This window comes from Topomyia yanbarensis, chromosome 3, assembly GCF_030247195.1.
Source record: "Topomyia yanbarensis strain Yona2022 chromosome 3, ASM3024719v1, whole genome shotgun sequence".
Taxonomy (NCBI): Eukaryota; Metazoa; Arthropoda; class Insecta; order Diptera; family Culicidae; genus Topomyia; species Topomyia yanbarensis.
The window spans coordinates 322172608-322194182 of record NC_080672.1 but is presented as its reverse complement, the minus strand read 5'-3'; the positions used below and the strand labels follow the sequence as shown (position 1 = coordinate 322194182).

The following is a 21575-nucleotide window of genomic DNA, read 5'->3' as shown; positions in this document are numbered from 1 at the left end:
GAAAAAATGGCTAATTCCATATCAACATTAGAATAGGGCTAATAAGATTTGTAAACAATATTTTGTTTTGCTGATTTCTCTTAATTTGTTATATTTTCAACCCAAGACACTTGAAATTGATTCTACCAAGGGTAAGGATGTTGATTCATGTGTATCTTTCATGAAATTCGACTGGACAGCGGAGTAATGAGCGAAATAAGTTTGTTTATAAAAATCTCATTAGCCCTTTTGAAGAATTGATATTGAATTCATATACAATGGACTTTCTAGGGTTTCCATTCTTTTTTTGTGTTCACCTTTTCGTTTTCGTTCTTCTTTTTTTGACGGCGTCGTTTCAGATTATCTTGGGTTTCTACTTAATTAGTCATCAGGAACTAGAGCTTCCATTTCCCGACGGTTTTCAGCTTCCCGGGATTCTGGAAATAAATAATAAATTTCCCGGGAAATCCCGAGATCCCGGGAATACAGAAGAAAAATAAAAAGGTGAATGTTTCTCTTGAAAACAAAAGAATAAATTGAAAAGTTTTCAAACACGTTTGATTGCATGTATATCTGCCCTAAAGCAGTTGTCAGAAGATGGCGATTTGGTGGCCTACACATCATTCAATCATTTGATAACTCGTCAATAAGTTTACGCAAAACTTAGTTGGCTATATGTATAGCCTAAATATTGGTAATTACGATTACGATTTGGAAGATATACTAAACGCTGCTGCTGGAGTTACTGTCCAAAATTGGAATTCGTAATTCTGATAGGATGGAATGTGATCAATTTAATGCAAAGCACCTTCTTTGGTAATTTTGAATGAAAAGATTGAGCTGCTTCAGGATAGTGTGCAGTTACTTCCGATCAAAAGAGGAAAGTTTATACATGGAATCCATTTCCGTCACAGTAGGATCAGCATCATTTCGAATTAAGTGTGAATCAACATCAAGCAGATAATAGACGAACTGTGCAGCGATGGATGAAGCCTATTATCGATTTCCTATTACGGGCAAGTATCTGGATTGCTTGATCGTATCCCTTCAAAAATCCTGCCTGGATCCTTGAAAGCATTCAAAGAGTTTGGATGCGTATGATATTGGACAGATACAACGTTATGTATTTCTTTTCATACATCCAAAAATTTATAGATATTAAAGTTACAGTATAACAATGAAATATGCATTCGATGAACCGACCAAATATTTCTGCAGACGTTCTAGAAACATTCCTTATTTTAAATAGCGTTTGCGTTAAGCATGATATCACTACAAACCATCCCAAGTTTTGAGACAAACACACATCGATTTTTTAAGAAAGTAACGCAATTTCCATTACCAATTTGATTGCAAGCCCTTTCATTCAAGATCCAACTATTAAAATAAACTATTAAAAGAATTGTTAAAAATCTGATCAAGCGGTTCATCGGTGGCAGAGATATCGTGCGCATCATTAACGCTACTGTAAGGAAATGGTTCGGTATAAAGGCCGGCAAATTAATACATTTTTGAATGAAAATTTGAATGAATGCAACATTCTTTAGCAGTGTTTTGAGTATGGCGTGGACTATATACCTAAAAAAAATCACGAAAACATATCAGTGAGCCTAAAGATATATAGTCCATTGATCTGCAAATCGGTTGGAAAAGCACAATCTGCATTCACTACTCACTCCAAATGTTTGCCGGTAAAGATATTTCCTACAGAATTTCATTTGGAGAATCTAAGTCTTATGGAATAAATTAAAAATCTTTTTTTCCCGGGATTCCCGAATCCCGGGAATGAGAAAACACAATTTCCCGGGAATCGGGAATCCCGGGGGAATCCAAAAATCCCGGGATTCCCGGGATGGAACTTTCAATTTGTTTTGTAGTTCAAAGTTATCTTTTGGTCAAATATTCCCGAGAAAAAAATTTTTTGTACAGAATACGTAAATACACGCAATTCTAATTATTCAAATGAGATAAGGTCACATGTGCTTTCAAGCCCCTTAACCCTCCGGAAGTCGCGCAAATGGCTCACTGAGCAAGCACCCGCTGGTGGCCTAAGACGATTTCGCTAGATTTTCAAAGTAGCGTGCACTCAGTGCACTAGCGCAACTGCCGGAAGGTTTAACAGAGAGCGACAGAGGGAGAATGCGATTCTTGAATGTGACAGGTAGATATTTAAAAGTTTTCATTTGCATTGACGTGAATTGTGTGGAGTGTATACTGCCCATATAAGCATAAGAGTCCCATATGGATTTTTGTCGAAAATAAGATATCTGTTGGATTGTATTCTGCATCACCACTGAATCATAATGCACAAATAAGATTACCAGGTTTGTTCAGAAAATATCGAAAAAAATTCCAAAACATGGTTGTCCCATCCATAAGACACAATGAAAAATATAAATCTTGGACAGCATTTTTCTCGGCTTGCTGTTTTTCAATATGGGACTCTTATGCATATATGGGCAGTATAGGCTATGTCGATACAGTGGCGTAGTAAGAAAAATTTTTCCGGGTCAAGGGGAGGGGGGATATGAATATTATTAATATGTTTTTAGAGAACAGAAAAATGTTCAAAAACAACCTGAGTAGGAAAAAAATGTACAAGAACCAAACCAAAAATTCAAGGAACGGGTTTGGGTAGCCACCCGACTCGCTAATACATCTACTCTTGCACGGAACCTAATTCCTTCCCGGCATTACCTTACGGCATTACTTCGGGAAGATGTTTTTTATGTGCACACACTCCTATCCAACTACTTAGCAGTTAGTTCTTTCAGTAGGGTTACAGCACCCATCCTTGACATACTACCAGCACAGAGAACAGTCGTCTATCTTCAGCATTCAACTTGTGTAAAATCTCTAACGGTTTCGAAGGTAGTTAGGATATCCAAACCAGGTGCGCTACTGTCGTCGTTTTTTCATGGAGAGTTCCCCGGCGAAAGAAGTTCTCCCGATACCGATTCTTCTTTAGTTTCATTACCGCAACCTTTTGAGTTCTTTGGCTTCGTGTCCGGTGCCATTTAGCACCGCAACTCCTTTAAGGCCTTTAGTTCCCTTCTTGTGCCATTTAGTACTACTTCCTTGATGAACCATTCAGCTCCCCGCCTTGTTCGCGAACTACTCGGTCTGGTCCCCGACGACGGACCTGACCTACTCCGACGGAGAGTTACCCGGCGAGAGAAGTTCTCCCGAAACCGAGCCAAGCAGCTAGGTGCCGAGGTCAGTTCGGCGATTCCGATGGAGCAGGGCGTGTTGCTGCGATCTCTCGGCTCTTGAGCATTGCAAGAATCTAGTCCCCTATCGATTTTTCCACTTTTCTATAGGACGTATTTTCAAAAGCAGGTATTGAGGGTTTTCTCAATAAGTGTCACTAAGGTATGTAGGGTTGTTTTCGTAGATTTGCCCTTCTGATATGCAAACTGGTACTTGCTTAGCGGAACTATCGATAAGTGCTCCGTTCGAATATAGTGGTCCAGCAGTTATTCCATCAGTTTCAGAAGTGTTGATGACAAACTAGTATGTCTAAAGGCATTTGGTAGTGTCAAGTCTTTATACCTGTTTTAGAATAAATATTATCCTAACTTCTCTCCAGTTCAGGGGTGTGTGCCCAAGTATAAGACTGGCTCTCAGAATGTTTAGTAGATCCGAACGAGTTAAGTCTGCCGATTTTTGTAAAAATATTGGAAGAATGTTATCAGGTCCGGGGGATTTGTAGGTGTTGACAGCCCAATTAATTAGAGATGGTGTGCAAATCTGACAGGCCAGTTTCTGTGATGCCTAGCAAGTCCGGTTAGGACCGAATCCATCACAAACCTGACCTGTCGAATTATAGTTTTTCGCAACCGACCCAGGAAAGTGGAGGTTCATTAGAACATCAAATGTTTCACTATTGCCAATTGTGAGCGAACCATCGCCTTTTTTCACTTGCCCTAGGCCATTTGTGTGATCCTTTGAAAAGGCCTTTTGAAGGTGAACTGCCTCTGGAAAGTTTCCGATGTTTTCACAAAACTCGCGCTGTATTTTAGTCTTCCTCAACACAACGTTGTGTTTTGTATGAGCGGTTCTGTAGTTTGACAAGTTATCAGTAATCTTCGCTGCATTGAACAGGCGCCTAGCTTCCTTCCTAAGTGTTGCTAGATTTTCGTTCCACCAAGGAACATCACGGCATGCAGACCTCGTTACAAGAGGGCAACTGCCATTATAGGCGGTTATGATCCGCATTTGTATATCGTTCCAGATCTACTGGAGATTGGATCTTACTTCCCTTTTTTTTCGACTGTTCCAGGTGTGAGCGAAATACACACCAATTTGTTTTCCTTATTTTCCTGTGTTTTTGCACTGTGAGTTTATTGGCTTCTGCAGTACTTTATGAGGGCATCAATTTCAGACGGAGGTGCTGTATCCGCATCGCCAGGGAAGTAGGCAGATGCGATCGCAATCTCCTGTTTTCCCATAGCTGTCGTTGCCTCCGTTGTTATTGCAACGACGTCTCGTTGAATGAATCCTGGAAAGAATTGTATTGCTCTGTTTATCAAAACTGAAGCTCTTAAAGTTGGCTGGTCGTCACAATATACTGACTTGTGAACTGGAGAATTTAAACCAAAGATTTTGTTTATTTGCTCACGGTTCCTGCAGAAGAGTGATGTTTGGGCGCTCTTTGATGAACCTCAGTGTAAAGATGGTGGTGGTACCTTTGGCATGATGAAAGTTCACTTGAATGCAGCGAATGCTGTTGAAACAATGGGGGGGGGGGGGGATACTGGTACATTCTAGCAAAAAGTTTTCTCGATTTTGGTTCCTTCTGGGGAGGTTTTCTGGGCATTGGTACTTTCTGGAAATTAGTTTTCTGAGATTTAATATTTTCTGGAAAATATATTTCTGAGTGAAAAGCTTCGACATTTTATTTTCTAGGGAGTCGTTTTCGGAAAATGTTATAGAATCAATAAACAGACGAAGCTTAGTCGATTGTGTACAATAACTGTCTTAATCAATTGTTTTTTTAAATACTTGTAGAGACAAATTCAGATTAGGTCCTTATTTTGCTAGGCAATCTATAAGCTGCCCTAAAACATTCGTTTGCTGAAAATTGAGAAAAATACATTAGTCAGATTTGCTAAATTATATCAATCGGATTTCAAGTTCAAATCTATACCTCTTTAAATTTTGCATCCTTGCGTAGTTCGTACTGAAGCCGATCGATCAGCGTAATTGGGAGCAGGAACCTATTGAGATGAAGTGATGTTATCGAACTTCGACTGATCAGCTGCGGTTGAATTAGTTTCACAGCTATGTCAAAAGCTTCCTCCAGTCGGCCGTAATTCACGTATAACTGCAGCAATTTAGTTGGCGTTTTGCTCTAAACGTGGAAATTATTAACTTACCAACTCATGCGCAATTAGAACAAGAATCTTACCATACAATAATCCGTCAACCATTGCGGTGAAAACGCGTTTTTGGAAATTATTTGATTTATAACCGCCACATGGCACGCTTCAGGATCATTAGTTTCATTGGACAGACAGTACTTCAAATAATTCCAAGCGGTACTTGTACTGTCGATGCTGATTACTGATTCTGCAGAGCGAAACAAAAACGTTCGTTTATAAATGAAAATGCTTTTCGCAGATTAGTACTTACCAGTAAGATTATTTTTGTGTAACCAGTCCCAACTATCGGTCGTGTCCTGCATGGCGCACATTACGCACGCAATCGCCAGACTTTCATACACTGGCAGTACGCTCCTTCCAAGAGCATGTGCCAGCTTGAAAGCAGTAGCATACAGTTTTGCGTTCGCTAGAATAACAATTAACTCGGCTGTATCCACATCCAGTACCGCTTTGTAATCTTCAAGTTGTTTGGAAATTTCCAACGCGGCTTCCGTTATCATAAGCTCTTTCCGGACATCAGCTAAACTGATGACGACAATCTGATTTTCCTGAAGAGTGCAAAAGAAAATTTTAATGATATTTGCTACCATTTGAACATGATTGATTTAGCTACCCGTTCATCCGGTGATCTATTTTCCTTGAAAACGGTGGGTTTGGCAATCCAGGCATAATCCGGTGCCACGAGATTCAACGCATTGACACACTTCAGCAGAGCTTCACAGCGCAACTTCATGAACACGAGAGAATTACATTCTAGTTGGCATCGCATGGCCTTTTCATATGATATGATGGCAGCTGGAAAATAATAAATGATGATATATCATTAGTATCCAAAATATGAACTAGAGAATGTTTATTACCTTTCCGCATGTTTCCTTTCAAAATGAAATACGAATACAAAAAGTCATAGTGACTATTCTCAGTTATCTCAACCGATCGGGCATGCATTTCCACGATATTTTGGAAATCCATCTCCAATCCATAGTAGGGCAGATCGATCAGAATGTTGAACTTTTTGGCCTGGAACAAACGCCACACTAGTTGTCTCAGGCAGTCCTTCTTTCGTGTTGGCTCACAGTTGTACACCAGCGAATGGTACGCTTCCTCGTAATGTCCCAACTCCATGTGACTGCTAAAGTCAATGCTTTGGAACATCGCTTGCTGTTTGCTTTGCAGCGAGGTTCCGATCGCAATCTGCGCCAGCACATTAATACAATCATACGCACCGTAGTGTTCAAACAAACGGATCACTTTGAGGTAGAAAATACTCAACATCTCATCGGGTGGAACCGACGAAGCGTCGGAAGGCTTGGCAAAGTTAATCAGATAAGGTTCATTGAAGATTCCTTTCGCCGATTGAGGGAAGAGATCTAAAGCCTTCGCGTGCTCACCGTTCATCAAATAAGATTTGGCCAGGATGAAGTTACCTAGAAATGTGATGGATTCAGATAGAAATTAAGTAGTTTCAAGATGTATACATACGAGAGCAATTATTCCATTCGCACCAGGTGTTTAGCAGACGTACGTATTCTTCAATGAAAATGTTCATTTCCCCCTGCATAAGCCACTGGCCGAACGTGAAATCACCAGCCACGGGCCAACTAAAATCGATCAAGTTCTTAGCAATCACATGAAAGCATAACGTTATTTAGGCTTACATCAGGCGAAGCAACCTATTGGAAATATCCAGTAAAACGGAAGACCATTCCGAATTCTCCATAAAATGCTGGGCCTCTTCACTAGCCACACTCGTCTTAAGTCCCCTGGTAGCAACAAACAAATGCAGTAATGAAATGTACTCGAAACCGTAAGCTTCCTCCTGGCCAATCACCATACAGGCATCGCTCTCCAATGATTTGCTGAAATAAAAACTTGGAGAATAAATGCTGACAGAAAGAACGAGCGATGATCGAACCTTCGAATGGAGGCATAATCCACCGTCGATTCGGCAATCCAGTTCATCACGTAGTACGATTGCAGAAAAACTTCACCATCCGGGATACACTTGGAGCGAATAATTTCCATCGCATTGCAGTTTAGGGCAAAATTATTCAGCAGTAAATGCTGAAACACAATCAAATTCCGAACGACCATGTAGCGCAGCTGTATCATCTGGCGAACGGTCTCCGTTAACAGTTGCACTCCGAGCAGACCCCCGAACGGCAAACTTCGTGAGCTGGAATAATCTAGGCAAATTTTGAAGTACATGAAATGATAGTATTGACGGAATTGTTAAACAGACGGGGTGGTAAAAACTTACAACAGGACTCCACTTCCGATTCATAGTCGAGTTTCAGTTTTTGGAGCACAACTGCCATTGCTTTCGGGAGATCTTCGATGGACTGAATAACGGATGTTAGGCTACACTGTGAAGTAAAAGAAAAACTTGGATGTAAAGCCTACGTTCGGCACATAAGCTAATGCTAAATTTGTAAAGGCTAAATACTTTATTCTAAACCGAAAATTTTGAATTACCTAAACATTTTATATTGTTTCTAGTGCACCTCGAAATAATCGCCTTGCATTCGAATTACTATTAGACGGAGCTACTCAGTCTGCAAATCAAAACGAATGCTACTATATGGTGGAAAGATTTTCGTGCTACTGCGATTCTTGTCGCGTGTGAAGAGCTTGGTGTGTGGCCATTTTCAAACCATCAATTAGGCCATTAAAACTGGTGGCTATTGGAACGTATCGAGAGATAGTTGAACCCTGATAGCCGAGTCTGCACAGCTATTTAGAACGCTAATCGTGCGTTGCTTGGGAAGCTGTTGTCAGTTAAATCTCCGGTGAGTCCATTCCAACTTTCGGCCAAACGATTTTTTTTTAATTTTTAAAAAAGTGGGTGACCTTCAGTCAATAATTGATGTACGGTCTGCAAATCGAGTGAAAAATCGTTTCGCGCCCTCGATTTGCGATAGCGTGTAGAAATGAGTTAGTTCGCGGGAAGGAGCAATCACTCGGCTGCAAAACTGCTCACTTCCGTACGAATTTCGCGTTCGCCAAGAGCAATTAATCGTGTCGGGAAGGATTTCGTCGTTTCGAGTGTTTTTACCTCGTTCGGTTCGCGCAGAAACGATTAGTTCGCGTCGAGAAGGAGTCTGTTATTGATTAACTGCCGTTTCCGTTCGTAGTGCGTCGTGATGCCACCCACAGAGAAGACAGTGTTGGGCGACCGGCTTGTCCAGCGCAATGGATTGCTGGCAATTCGTGATACGGTGGAGAAGTTCTTCCGCCGGTTCGATCTTGCACATGATACTTTTCAGTTGAGTGTTGAGTCGAGACGCTGGATAGAGCTTATGTGCAGTTCATGGAGGAACAGAATGCAGTTAAGAGACTGGACAAGGAGGAGTATCTGGCGTCACACATGGCGATTTGTAACGTTAGTTTTCATTTCAAGATACCTTTACCTCCATGATTCATTCAAACGGGGACATTCGAACGGTCACCAAGCTTCAGTACCTTCTAGAATCGCTTGAAGAGAACGCAAAGAAGCCATTCGAGTCAGTTGACGTTGAACCGGCAACTATGCATCGAGATGGGATGCCCTATACAAGAGGGACGACAATCGTCAACTGTTAAGAGTATTCTACGAGCTACCAGCGGTCAAACAGGAGACTGCTAAGCGCATCTAGTCTGGTCGACGATTTTCTGTGCCATGTACGGGCGTTGGCGAAATTGGATAAACCTGTGGAGCATTGAGATACGCCACTGGTTAACATGCTGTTGAACAAGCTGGACCAATCCACACTCACTGTACAAGCGGGTGCGCGTCCTTAATTCCGTCGGACCAGATATGCAGATACCGATGGCCGGCCCTCCGAGTTGGAAGGCCACAAAGATGAAGTTTGCAGCTAACGCAGCTGCTACGCCCAACCAAGATTCTCCATGTCAGCTAGCATGTTCAGACAACCATTCCCTCTGTAACTATCCAGTGTTCCTAGGAAAGGACGTCCGCCGGCGCCAGCAGCTGGTTTCACAAAAACGATTGTGTTGGAACTTTTTAAGCTTCGGTCACACAACCAGGAAGTGTGTGTATCGAAGTTACCACGTACGTACCACGAAAGGCATCATTCCTTGTTACATGATTCCTCTCCATTAAGAGTGTTTTCGAGTCCTGCCATTACGGGATCATCACAACAATTTCTACCGGGTCAACAGCCGCTCTCACTCAGTTCGAGTTCTGCTCCACCACAAGTCTGCATGGTGATAGCATGGTTCTACTGGAAATGGTTGCTCTCAACGTTGTTGATGATCATGGCAAGGAACACAAGGCTCGTGCGCTACTCGACTCGACATCAATATCCAACTTCTTATCTGGTCAGCTAGCGAAGGTTCTCCTCAACCGTCGCACTAAGGTGGCCCTTTCGGTCGTAGGGTTCGGTCTCTCAACGCAAAGGGTGAGAAATGCCATCACCGCCTCCATTGAATCGAGACCTCAGCCATTTTCCACGAAACTCGGATTTCTCATTCTGAAGCAGCCATCCGCAGAGCTGCCGACCATGCCGGTCGATACGTCGGCGTGGAAATTTCTGCACGTTGGAGTAGTAGATCCACAGTTTAATGTCCCAGGAAGAATTGACCTCGTTATTCGAAGTGAGGCCTTCTGCGAACTTCACATCGATAGGAAGATCTTGCTCGGTAACGGTATTCGGTGGGTAGTCGAAACGACATTCGGACGGACAGACTCTGGTGCCTCGTACAATGGATCTACCTGCATTCCTCTGGATCTGCTGGAAAATTCAGTCCCAGCCGAACATAACATCAGTGAACCGCCTCTCGTGTCCGTAGTTGATTCTCTCAACTCCCGCAAAATCGATCACAACTTTCCACTCTGAATAGAGTTGACTATGTGGCGGAGATGTTCTGTAATAAAATAGAATCGTGGTTGGCCTCTAACGTGCCGCGGAAGCGTCGCCCTGTGTCGCCTGCCTGGAGTACCCGAGAGTTAAGGGATTTAAAACGTGTACGAAAGGCATGTCAACGTAGGCTTCGACAACAGCGAACTCCGGAGACTGAAGATTGCTTTCATCGTGCTAGTAATGCGTACCGCTACCGTAATGCAACTTTATACAAATCGTATGTTCTACGTGTCCAATCAAGTTTCAGGAGAAACCCAAGAGGATTTTGGAGTTTTGTAAATTCCAAGCGGAAATCTGAATCAGTGCCGGCTACCGTGTACTTGGACTAAACCGAATCTACGTCTGCTGCAACATCTTGTGAATTGTTCGCGAATCATTTTGCTTCCGTTTTTTCGCCTGATATCGCCTCTATGCAGAAAGCTGCGTCGGCCGCTTTGGACGTCCCAGCTGATGTGGTTGAAATGGTCAGGTCGGCAGCATTAAAAATGAAAAATTCGTACTCTCCTGGACCTGATGGTATTCCTGCAGTAATATTTCGTCACTGCATTGCCGACTTAACAGAACCTCTGTGCTGTGTTATCAACCGTTCTTTTGCCGAGGCGAAATTTCTCGACATTTGGAAACAATCCACAATGTTGCCTGTCTTCAAAAACGGAGATCGTCGAAACGTGAGGAATTATCGTAGTATAACTAGCCTGTCTGCTATTCAAAGATATTTGAAATCATAGTAAGCGCCATGATTCAAGAAAGCACTCGTAATTACATTTCATTCGAACAACATGGTTTCATGCCTGGAAGATCTGTCTCGACAAATTTATTGGAGTTCACCTCGACATGCATCACACAGAATGAAAACAGATCTCAGATTGACGCAATTTACACTGACTTGAAAGCTGCTTTTGACAAAATCGACCATCGAATACTTCTTTGCAAACTGTCGCGTCTCGGAGCTTCGGTACAATTGATGGCTTGGCTGAACTCGTATTTAACTGGCAGAGTATTACGTGTAAAGATGGGCTCCTGTTTTTCGACTGCATTTTCCAACGCGTCTGGAGTTCCTCAAGGTAGTAACCTCGGTCCCATGTTGTTTATTCTGTTCTTCAACGATGTAACACTGTTCCTGCGGGGCGGCTGTAAGCTAGTTTATGCTGATGATCTAAAACTATATTTTGTTGTACATTCGATCGAGGACTGCGAACGTCTTCAAGCACTACTGTATTTGTTCGTTTTATGGTGTCAGAAGAACAAATTAGTTGTAGGTATCCGCAAATGTGTGGTGATTACATTCCATCGTATTGCAACACCGATTGTATTCGACTACCGCATTGACGGTGTTTCACTGACCAGAGTCGAGCAAGTTCAGGATCTAGGCGTGCTGTTGGATTCTAAGTTATCATTCGAGGCACATCGGTTAGCCGTTATTTCAAAAGCTACTTGTCAGTTGGGGTTCATCGCTAAGGTTGCGAAGAATTTTACCGATCCGTATTGCCTGAAAGCACTTTACTGTTCTTTAGTCCGTCCTATACTGGAAACTGCCTCTATTGTCTGAGAAATTGACGCACCGCATCTATTGTCATTAATGGACTTTCGAACACCATCCACATCGTCTCGTAGCACAACGATGTTGCATCCAAGATTCCACAGAACATCATTCGGATACAATGAACCGCTCACATCGTGTATCCGCATATTCGCTTTAGTAGAGGATTTGTTCGATTTTGGAGAAAATTCTAGTCGGTTTGCAAATAGAATTGGTAGCTCTAGATTAATCTAAGTTTAAGTTTTGATATTTTAACATATTCATTAAGACTACGTGTCAGATGATAAATTGAAATACAAATACAAATACAAATCTCCAATTACCAATGAGGATCTGGAAGCCGCACTTCAGAAGTTTTGGGAGTCAGAAGCGATTTCCATTGGTCCTGCACACTCTTCCGAAGAAAATCGCTGTGAAGAGTTGTACTCCAGTACAGTCATTCGACTGGAAGGTACGTCGTACATCTTCCTCGCCTCGAAAATCCAGAAGTCCTCCTGGGGGTCGTTTTCACAGCCTGGAGCGCCGTTTGCAACGAGATCCTGCTATCAAGGAGTTGTATCACCGCTTCATGGAGGAGTACTTACAGCTCTGTCACATAAGAAGGCTTGACGGGCCTGTAGATGACGTTTTTAAGGAGTCGAACACAACGACGATAGTTAGGGTCGTGTTCGACGCGTTCTGCAAGACGTCGTCAGGATATTCGCTGAACGACACGCTTTTGGTCGGACCCGTAGTTCAGCAAGATCAACTCTCCATCGTGATGAGATTTCGAACGCATCACATCGCTCTGGTTGCGGACATCGAGAAGATGTATCGGCACGTATTTCTTGTTCCTAATGATCAGCCGTTTCAGCGAATTCTTTGGCGTACAGACCCAGGCGAACCCATCGCTATGTGTGAACTGTAGACAGTAACGTACAGAACAGCGAGCGTTTCGCACCTAGTTACGCGTACTCTACAGCAGATTGCTCAGGATACCAGGCAGTTGTATCCAGTAGCGAGTCGGTCAGTTACGGAAGATGTCTACGTCGACGATTTTCTTTCTGGGGCGCCGGATGTAGAATCCACCATTACGCGCAATGCTAGCTTCCGCTGGATCACCGTTCAAGAAATGGGCTTCGAATTTTTGCTGCTGCAGCATCTGTTCTGACGAAACTAAAATTGATTTCGTACATCGCCCAAATCTTTGATACAATCGAACTCGTGGGTCGAACGATCACCAAAGCTAAACTCTTCATGCAGCGATTCTGGGCTCTGAAGCAGAATGGCAAAGCTTGCGAATGGGACACACCGCTTCCATCACCACTCCAAGAAAAATGGAACCCGTTAAGCGAAGTTTGCGTACCTCGCTTCACTTCGATGCCCGACGCCGTCAACATCCAGCTTCACTTTCTATGTGATGCATCTGAGCGCGCATATGGGACCTGCTGTTACGTTAGAAGCGAAGCAGATGGCACAGTTTCGGTCCAGTTGTTGGCGTCTATGTCCAAGGTAGCCCTGCTTTCTACTCGCCATACAATCGGCAGACTGGAACTCTGCACCGAACATTTGTCGACCAAGCTATACAAGAAACTGAACGCAACGCACAAGCTTCCTGTAACTGACAGATTTCTCCACTGGCAACTGCTTCTCGGGAACCCAAATCGATGAGACTTTCTTCGCAAACTGGGTCTTGCAGATACAGCTATCAACCGATCTCAACGCCTGGAAGCATGTACCTGGAGTCGACAATCCTGCCAACGACATTTCTCGACGATTGAGCCCTATCGACACCCTCAACAGTACACGATGGTGGACTGGGACACCGTGGTTATTAAGGTCTCCGTAATTTTGACCAAATTCAACGTTACCCGCAAAAGAATCTCCTGAAGTGTCCGCCGAAGGACGCAAGACACCGCTAATCGCCATAACCACGACACAGCTGAGCTTCTGTGTCGATCTATTCACTTGCTACTCCAGCTACCCCAAGCTTTGCCGAGTGACAACTTTCATTCAGTGCTATCTGCATGTGCTTCACGAATGAGCCAGAAATCTCGTGAAATCGGTCATTCACCCTTACCACACTTGCTTCCGTAGCAAAGCCCACACAATACTCTAATACAGCACAGCAGATCTTCCGGCATCGAGAGTGTCTTCGACCCGATCGTTTTCTATCTGCGGAGTCGATTATTGCGGACAGTTTTATCCGCCGTCTGTAACCGTGGCCCAACGAAGTTTTACGTGATCAATTCAACGAAAATATATTTCTGCTTTTTCCTGAGTAAGTTCAAACAATGGATGCCTCTTCGGTTTGTTTTGCTTGCACTTGCGAATTGGATAAAGCAGATGAAATCGCATGCAGCGGATTTTGTACATCTTCTTTCCATCTAAAGTGTGTAAAACAATCTACTGTCATACGTGATTCAATCGCAAAATCTTCCAACCTATTCTGGATGTGCAATGCCTGTTCGAAATAATGCAAAATGCTACTTTCCGGCAAACCATCTCATCAACCAACAATGCCATGGACGCCATTAGTGTTGAACACAATAAGGCACTGTTGGAGCTTAGGAATGAGATGGAGCAAAATAGCGCAAAAATAAATAAAATTTTGCAGCACATTCCAGCCGTGCTAAACGAAAAAATCGGCCGTAAGGGTAGCTCCAGCAGCTCCCGAAAACGTCCCCGCTTGGACGGCGATTGTGATCAGTCCTCTCCTAACGTTAATGAAGGCACCAAAGACATCGATTCCAACGTGAAAATTCAACTGGCAGTAAAAAAAATCAGGCGAAGAATTGTTTTGGCTTTACCTATCTGGTTTTGACCCGAAGGCTACAGAGGAAGACATACGAAATTTAGTGCAGCAAAACCTCAACACCAGCGAGACTGTTGACGTCCGTAAGTTAGTTCCCAAGGGCAAAAATCTTGAAGAACTTTCCTTCGTGTCGTTCAAAGTCGGAGTTGGATTACAGCTGAAAACGGTCTCCCTGTTAAAATCCTCCTGGCAGAAGGGAATAATCTTCCGTGAGTTTGATTTTCACACGCGATCTACGTTTCGGTTTCAATCACAACAGCAGATATGAAATAACAACAACAATCAGCACTACCCCGCTCACTGCATGTATCTCGCCAATTGACTTATTTGACGTCTAGGATATCAACACAGTTGCAATGTGTATAGACAACATACATATAACGCGATGTTTAGAATTCGCCATCTGATTTAACCTCATTTGGCAAAAATTCCACCCGATTTAACCTCAATCTCGCACTAACACAACTGCACATGGATAAGTCAATGGCTAACACGAATCAGACGGTACACTCGCAATTAAAATCACAGAGCTCTGAATCCAACCCGACTACCGATAACGAAACAAAACGCCCATTCACAATCTTTTATCAGAACACAAGAGGTCTCCGGTCAAAGACCCGGCAACTCTTCGGAGCCCTTTCGACTACTGATTGACGTTGTGGTGTTTACCGAAACATGGCTCAACGACAATATACTTAATACTGAGCTGACCGATGAGTATGCAATATATCGTTGTGATCGAAATTCTTCCACAAGCCGGCACAGCCGTGGTGGTGGTGTTTTGATAGGCATAAAGAAAAACAATCGAAGCAATATTGTAGCTATCGATGGGGCTGGGTCTCTAGAGCAGATTGCCGTTCGAGTCACATGTGGGACCGTATCTATCGTTATTTGTGTGATTTACCTACCACCAAATTCCGAGCTCGCTTTATATGAGCAGCATGCCGCCTGTGTGGATAAGCTGCTCAATCACATTGATGATCGCACTAGGGTTGTTGTTCTCGGTGATTATAATTTACCGTTGCTACGCTGGAGTTTTGATGACGAAATCGGATGCTTTATCCCTAATAATGCATCCTCTGAGCACGAGCTGTTGTTAGTCGAAACTATGATCGCTTCTGGTTTACAACAAGTAAACTACCTGACGAATGACAATGGAAGATTACTTGATTTAGCCTTTGTAAGTAGTGCCAGTGATATTGAAGTCATAGAACCACCCGTACCGCTAATGAAATTGAATCGTCATCATCATCCGTTTATTTTGACCATTGAGACTCTTTACGGTTCACCAGTGATTGACGATGTAGATGTGTGGTATGATTTCAATCAATGCGATTATGACGAGCTAAATGCGAGAATCTCAAACATCAATTGGATTGAAATATTATCACTGGGTACTCTCGACGAGGCTGTGGACAGATTTTATCGCGAATTGGACTTAATTTTTCAACAACACGTGCCTCTGAGAAGACGAAAGCGCCGTTGCACAAATAAACGCCCCTGGTGGAACGATGAGCTGCGCAATCTGCGAAATCGGTTAAGGAAGGCTCGTAAACGATTTTTCCGGAAAAGAGGTGAAGATGATAAATCGTTTGTGCGAGATTTAGAGCGACAATTTCAATCATTGAATGCATCTTGCTTTCGATCATACATTTCACGACTTGAGAGTAACATGAAGGACGAGCCGAAGCAATTTTGGGCTTATTTGCGGAACAAAACATCCACCCGTGGTTTTCCTGAAAACGTGAACTACCGTGACAGGACCTCAACGACACCTGCGGAGTCAGCAAATCTATTCTCGTCTTTCTTTCAAAGTGTGCTAAGTAATAACCCACCACCTTTGTCTGAATCGTACCTGAGTAGTCTGCCGACGTTCTCCTTGAATTTGCCTGTAACATCTTTCACCGAACGCGAAGTGTACACCAATCTACGTGGTGTTGACGGTTCAAAGGGACCAGGATCGGACGGAATACAACCATGTTTCGTCAAGGAATGCTCTTCATCGTTAGCTGTACCGATATCCATGCTTTTCAATCGCTCTCTCGGTGAAAGTATTTTTCCCGCCAAGTGGAAGGAGGCTTTAACCCATTATAACCCAGGGGTTTCAAAAAGTGAGCCTAATGCAGTGATATCTTCAATTTCACCAAAAATGTATCAAAGATTATGGGAAAAATAAAATCACCGCTTAAAATGGTTTTGAGAATGAAAATATCTCGTGCAAAAAATTTCGTACGCTTAAATAAAAACAACAAATTTTAAGTTGTTTGACATATTTCTTCGGATTTTCTGATAGACAACACTTCTTTTACACCTGTAGGAACGTTTTGTCACATAATAGAATTATTAGCACGAATTCCAACAAAAAAATTCAATTAAATGTATTGCTTACTTTTCAGCCGCCATTTGTCCCAACTTTACACGGTTGAAAAATATAAACAAAATTATAAAAAATGGCAGTTGTCTTATTTCACAATGAAATATGAGGTGCAATGATCCCATTAGTGCAATAATAAATCAGTTAGATGCCAAAATTCTGCAGTAAATACGCGTTAAACGATTGATAGTTATGCGTATGAAATTTCATACGCTAGGATATAATGGGTTAATAACACCAATTCATAAAGCCGGTAACGTCCATGACGTCATAAATTACAGAGGAATTTCAATCCTGAGCTGCCTCCCAAAAGTTTTTGAAAGTATGCTGTTAGATATTCTCTACCCTGCAGTAAAACACATCATCACTACAGATCAGCATGGGTTTGTTAGAAAGCGCTCAACAACGACGAACTTAATGAGCTATGTGTCAACTCTGATTGATAAATTAGAGAAACGACAACTAATTGATGCAGTGTATGTAGATTTCTCCAAAGCCTTCGATCGCCTTCCTCATCAGCTAGCTGTTGAAAAGTTGAGGCGAATCGGATTTCCGGACTGGCTGACCAATTGGATCTTCTCGTACCTTACAAACCGCAGTGCATCTGTGCGACTTGGAACTGTACTTTCAGACCCATTCGACATCACATCGGGTGTACCTCAAGGGAGTCACCTTGGACCTCTTCTCTTCGTGCTCTTTGTGAATGACATTTGCAGCGAATTGACATCGTGTAAGGTGATGTACGCAGATGATCTGAAAATTTATCGCATCATAACAACTCTGGTAGATTGTTGTGCACTTCAGATGGACATAGATAGGATCATGAGTTGGTGTGATAGAAACGGAATGACTATAAACATTCAGAAATGCAACATAATCACATTCACACGAATACTCTCGCCAATTACGTTTGAGTATGCAGTGAGCGCTGCCCCAGTAAAACGAGTTTCATCAATCAAGGACCTTGGTGTTATACTTGACCGTAAGCTACGTTTCATCGAACACTTCAATGCAGTTACTGCTAAAGCCTTTGCAGTACTAGGACTCATCAAACGAAACACCCAAGATTTCAACGACGTCTACTGCCTGAAGGCACTGTACATCAGTCTGGTACGCAGCATTCTAGAGTATGGAGTTATCGTTTGGGCCCCGTATCACACCGTACACATTAATCGCATAGAACGGGTGCAAACGAGCTTCGTCCGGTATGCCCTTCGACGGCTTCCCTGGCGAAATCGATTTGAACTACCACCGTATGAGCATCGTTGTGCTCTTATCAACCTGCCTACGCTACGAAACAGGAGAGTTTTTCTGCAGCGACTTTTTGTGTTCGATATTCTCGCTGACAACATTGACTGCCCTCTGCTTCTCGCTAAGCTGGACTTCAACGTTCCTGGTAGGTCTCTGCGGAGAATGGACTTCTTTCGGCGCTCTACTCATCGCACGCAGTACGGCCAGAATAACCCGGTAGATGTTTGCTGTCAGCTCTTCAATAGCGTTTTTTATCATTTCGACTTTAACTTAAGTAGAGAAATGTTCAAAGTGAAAATAGGTTTAAGTTAGTATAGTATTTCAGTCTGTACGAAAATTTATTAATTCGAAGACAATATATATTTATTAAGTTAAAAAAAAAATATTCGTCTGCTTCTCTACGAAGGTACTTCACATCGAGCTAGTGAACGATCTGTCTACTACAGCGTTCCTAGCTGCACTCCGTCATCTGCTCGCCCGCAAAGGAAAGGTGGCAGAGTTACACTCTGACAACGCTATCGCTTTCAAAGGTACTTTGAATGCACTCAATCGAGCCTACCGCATGCTAAAGGTCGATGAGTCTAATCGGAATCAGATCTTCGACTCTAATGCTCCGACAACGAAGTTCTCTGGAAGTTCATCCCACCTCGAGCACCGCACTTTGGTGGTCTTTAGGAGGCTGCAGTGAAGTTAGCGAAAACACACCTGCCGAAGGCAATCAGGTAGACCTCAATACCTCAATTCTCGCCCGCTGACTTCAATCTGTCCGATGTCGAGGTCCTCACGCCAGGACATTTTCTCGTCGGGAGTAATCTCCAAGCTGTTCCGGGAGCCGATCTGATACCCGGAGCAAGCACCAACAGAACAACCGCCTTTTTTTATTTTTGTTTTGTTTTTTGGAACAACGACATGTTTCAAGGTGGCCGGAATGATCGGCAGATAAGCCAATGCTAAATTTGTAAAAGCTAAATACTTAATACTAAACCTAAACGATGTAAAACTAAATTAATTTCTAGTGCACCTCGCAAAAATCGCCGAATTCAAATTATTATTTTTATTTTATTCATTTCTTATCCTCGGTATACACCGTACAGACACATTTTAAAACTATGTATTTCTTATTAATAACTTAATAACCATGCACTGAAGAAGCTTCGTAAAATTTGCGGCAACATCTTTCCAGAGGATTATTTTGTCCATATGAAGTACGGTACGACAAACTGGAATTACGAAGAACACGGGGAGGCGTTAATTTGTATAACGCCCGAGAGAATATCTGTACTGTCTTTATTACCTGATGATGTGTACGCCCTTAGCGTAACATCTTTCCAATGCCGTAACGCACGCAGGGCCGTCGAGAGCCGCGCCGGGCCCCGGGGTTCGAAGTACTGACGGGCCGTACCATATATGACTTCTTATTTCAACATCGATTAGAGGAACTATACAAATGCAACCGTTTCAATTAAACTATTTTTTATGAAAATTGTTTATTTGATACGATTCAATGCGTTAGCTTACCAGAGTCGTCAGTATTTTAAATAAGTAATAGATGAGAAAAATAAAAATAATAAAGGAATATTTGTTTGTGGCTGGCCATTAGAATGACTTGCGTCCGATTTGCCATTGCAATTGGAAACCTTTTTTGCGACATTGCCATACAGTCCATATCGCCATCATTCATGCTCCCTTGACGCACGTTAATGCTACCATCGTTAATGCTGCTCAGAATCCGAGCTTAGAAAAATTGACATCCCTTCGTGAGCTTGAAAGAGAAATAAAATTCTATTTATGCCCGCCGCGATGAATCGAAGGTTTGTTTGTTTTCCTCGTCCGTCCGCTCTGAGATCATCAAGCAAAAGTGCACCAAATATAGATTATGCAGTTCAGTTATGCTCGAAAATGTAAAAGAACTTCTGCCTTCAAACTGTCCACATAATAACAAATGAATGCTTTGGTTTGTGAATGAATTTATATTTCCTCTGCACTCAACCATTCGATTCTGCATAAAATTTCAGTCAGTTTGGAAGTGAATGAATGAGGGAAGCATTGAAACTGAATATTGAATTCAGCAAATTAATCAGAAATAGGCAACTGAATGTAAAATTTCGCACCACTGATGCTGCCTTGTTTCTTATTGTTGGTACATGTTGATGATTTTGAGGCACTGGATGCAGCTATTGCAGTTGTCACTATGACCTGAACGAATTTTCTTTATTGGTTTCTGAACACGGTAAAATCGGTTTTGGAATCAGTTGTTACATTTGCGCCAACATTCAGAGAGAAAACATTCCGAATGCGATGAATGGGATCCAACAGCGAAGTCTGCTGTTAGAAAGACTGAGACAGAGAGTTGTGAGAGAAAGAGTTTCAACTTTTGGTGAATACTAATAGGTAGAATAAGTATCTAGTTCAATTCCCACATTTTTCTGCATCAAATGTGTACACTGGAACCTCTATTTACGGACCAAGCCAAGGGTTCGTAAATTGAATTAGTTCGTAAAATCGTAAAAAATTCGCTTCACATTCTTATCAAAATTCGTTGGTTGAGCAACATTATCGATAACCCTAACAATATGGGTATTTCCGGAACGGGCTTGACAAGTACATGATGAAAATGGATATTTGGCACCTTTTTGAAATCCAGGATGGAGACTTCCGATTGAACAATAATCTCGATAACCCTAACAATTTGGGAATTTTTGAAACGGGCTTAATGAGTAGATGATAGAAATGGTACCTTGGAGCTATTTCAAACAATATCTGTATAAACTATGAGGGTATTTTCAAGCGGGTTTGCCGAGTAGATGAGCGATGCCCTTTTGAAGGCCAATATAACGTCTTCTGGTTCAGAGAAGTTTTCTATAATCATATCATCCGCATCACAAATCAATATACCTATATCTATTCTATGATTTTCTTTTTTCGAAAATGTCAATATTTTAGGTTATAGAGATGTCTTAACTGGAATTCGCCATCTTGGTTTTCAAAGTGGCTTCATTCATTGATTTTCGTCATCTACTCGTCAACCCCATTCCGAAAATATCCAACTTTTATTAGTAACATTAGCTAAGAATATGATAAATTGTAAACAACTTCATACTGTACACTTGGACAAACACTTGCGATAAATGAAACCAGAGTGGTTCTATTGCACTGTTGAATGAATCTAATTGGGTTACGTTCACGTACTTCAGAAAACCATTGGAACAATTGGAACGTAGTTATTATTATTGAGAGGGAAAAAGCCGCGGGAGTGGATTTTCAAAAGCTCCTTCTCCCGTAGGCACAAAACCTCTATCTTTTAGGTATCAACATTTAACAAACAAACCAAATGATACAATGACTAACACTAAACACTGCTTAAAATAAACACTTATTAAACTCTATCTTA

The 21575-nt window shown here is 42.2% G+C and overlaps 1 protein-coding gene across 1 annotated transcript in view; it reads right to left on the bottom strand.

Annotated features, from left to right (window-relative positions):
• Nucleotides 1-4919: 4919 nt before the first annotated feature.
• LOC131689863 (nuclear pore complex protein Nup160 homolog) overlaps nucleotides 4920-21575 on the bottom strand; it is a 29524-nt gene continuing 12868 nt past the window's right edge. Inside the window, exons 9-18 of the mRNA XM_058975208.1 lie at nucleotides 7624-7729; nucleotides 7279-7549; nucleotides 7022-7222; nucleotides 6846-6964; nucleotides 6224-6790; nucleotides 5977-6158; nucleotides 5614-5911; nucleotides 5390-5550; nucleotides 5129-5332; nucleotides 4920-5055 (exon numbers count right to left, since the gene is read on the bottom strand). Of these exons, the coding sequence (XP_058831191.1) occupies nucleotides 5011-5055; nucleotides 5129-5332; nucleotides 5390-5550; nucleotides 5614-5911; nucleotides 5977-6158; nucleotides 6224-6790; nucleotides 6846-6964; nucleotides 7022-7222; nucleotides 7279-7549; nucleotides 7624-7729 (2154 nt within the window). The 3' untranslated portion in view covers nucleotides 4920-5010. The remainder of the gene's footprint in view (nucleotides 5056-5128; nucleotides 5333-5389; nucleotides 5551-5613; nucleotides 5912-5976; nucleotides 6159-6223; nucleotides 6791-6845; nucleotides 6965-7021; nucleotides 7223-7278; nucleotides 7550-7623; nucleotides 7730-21575) is intronic.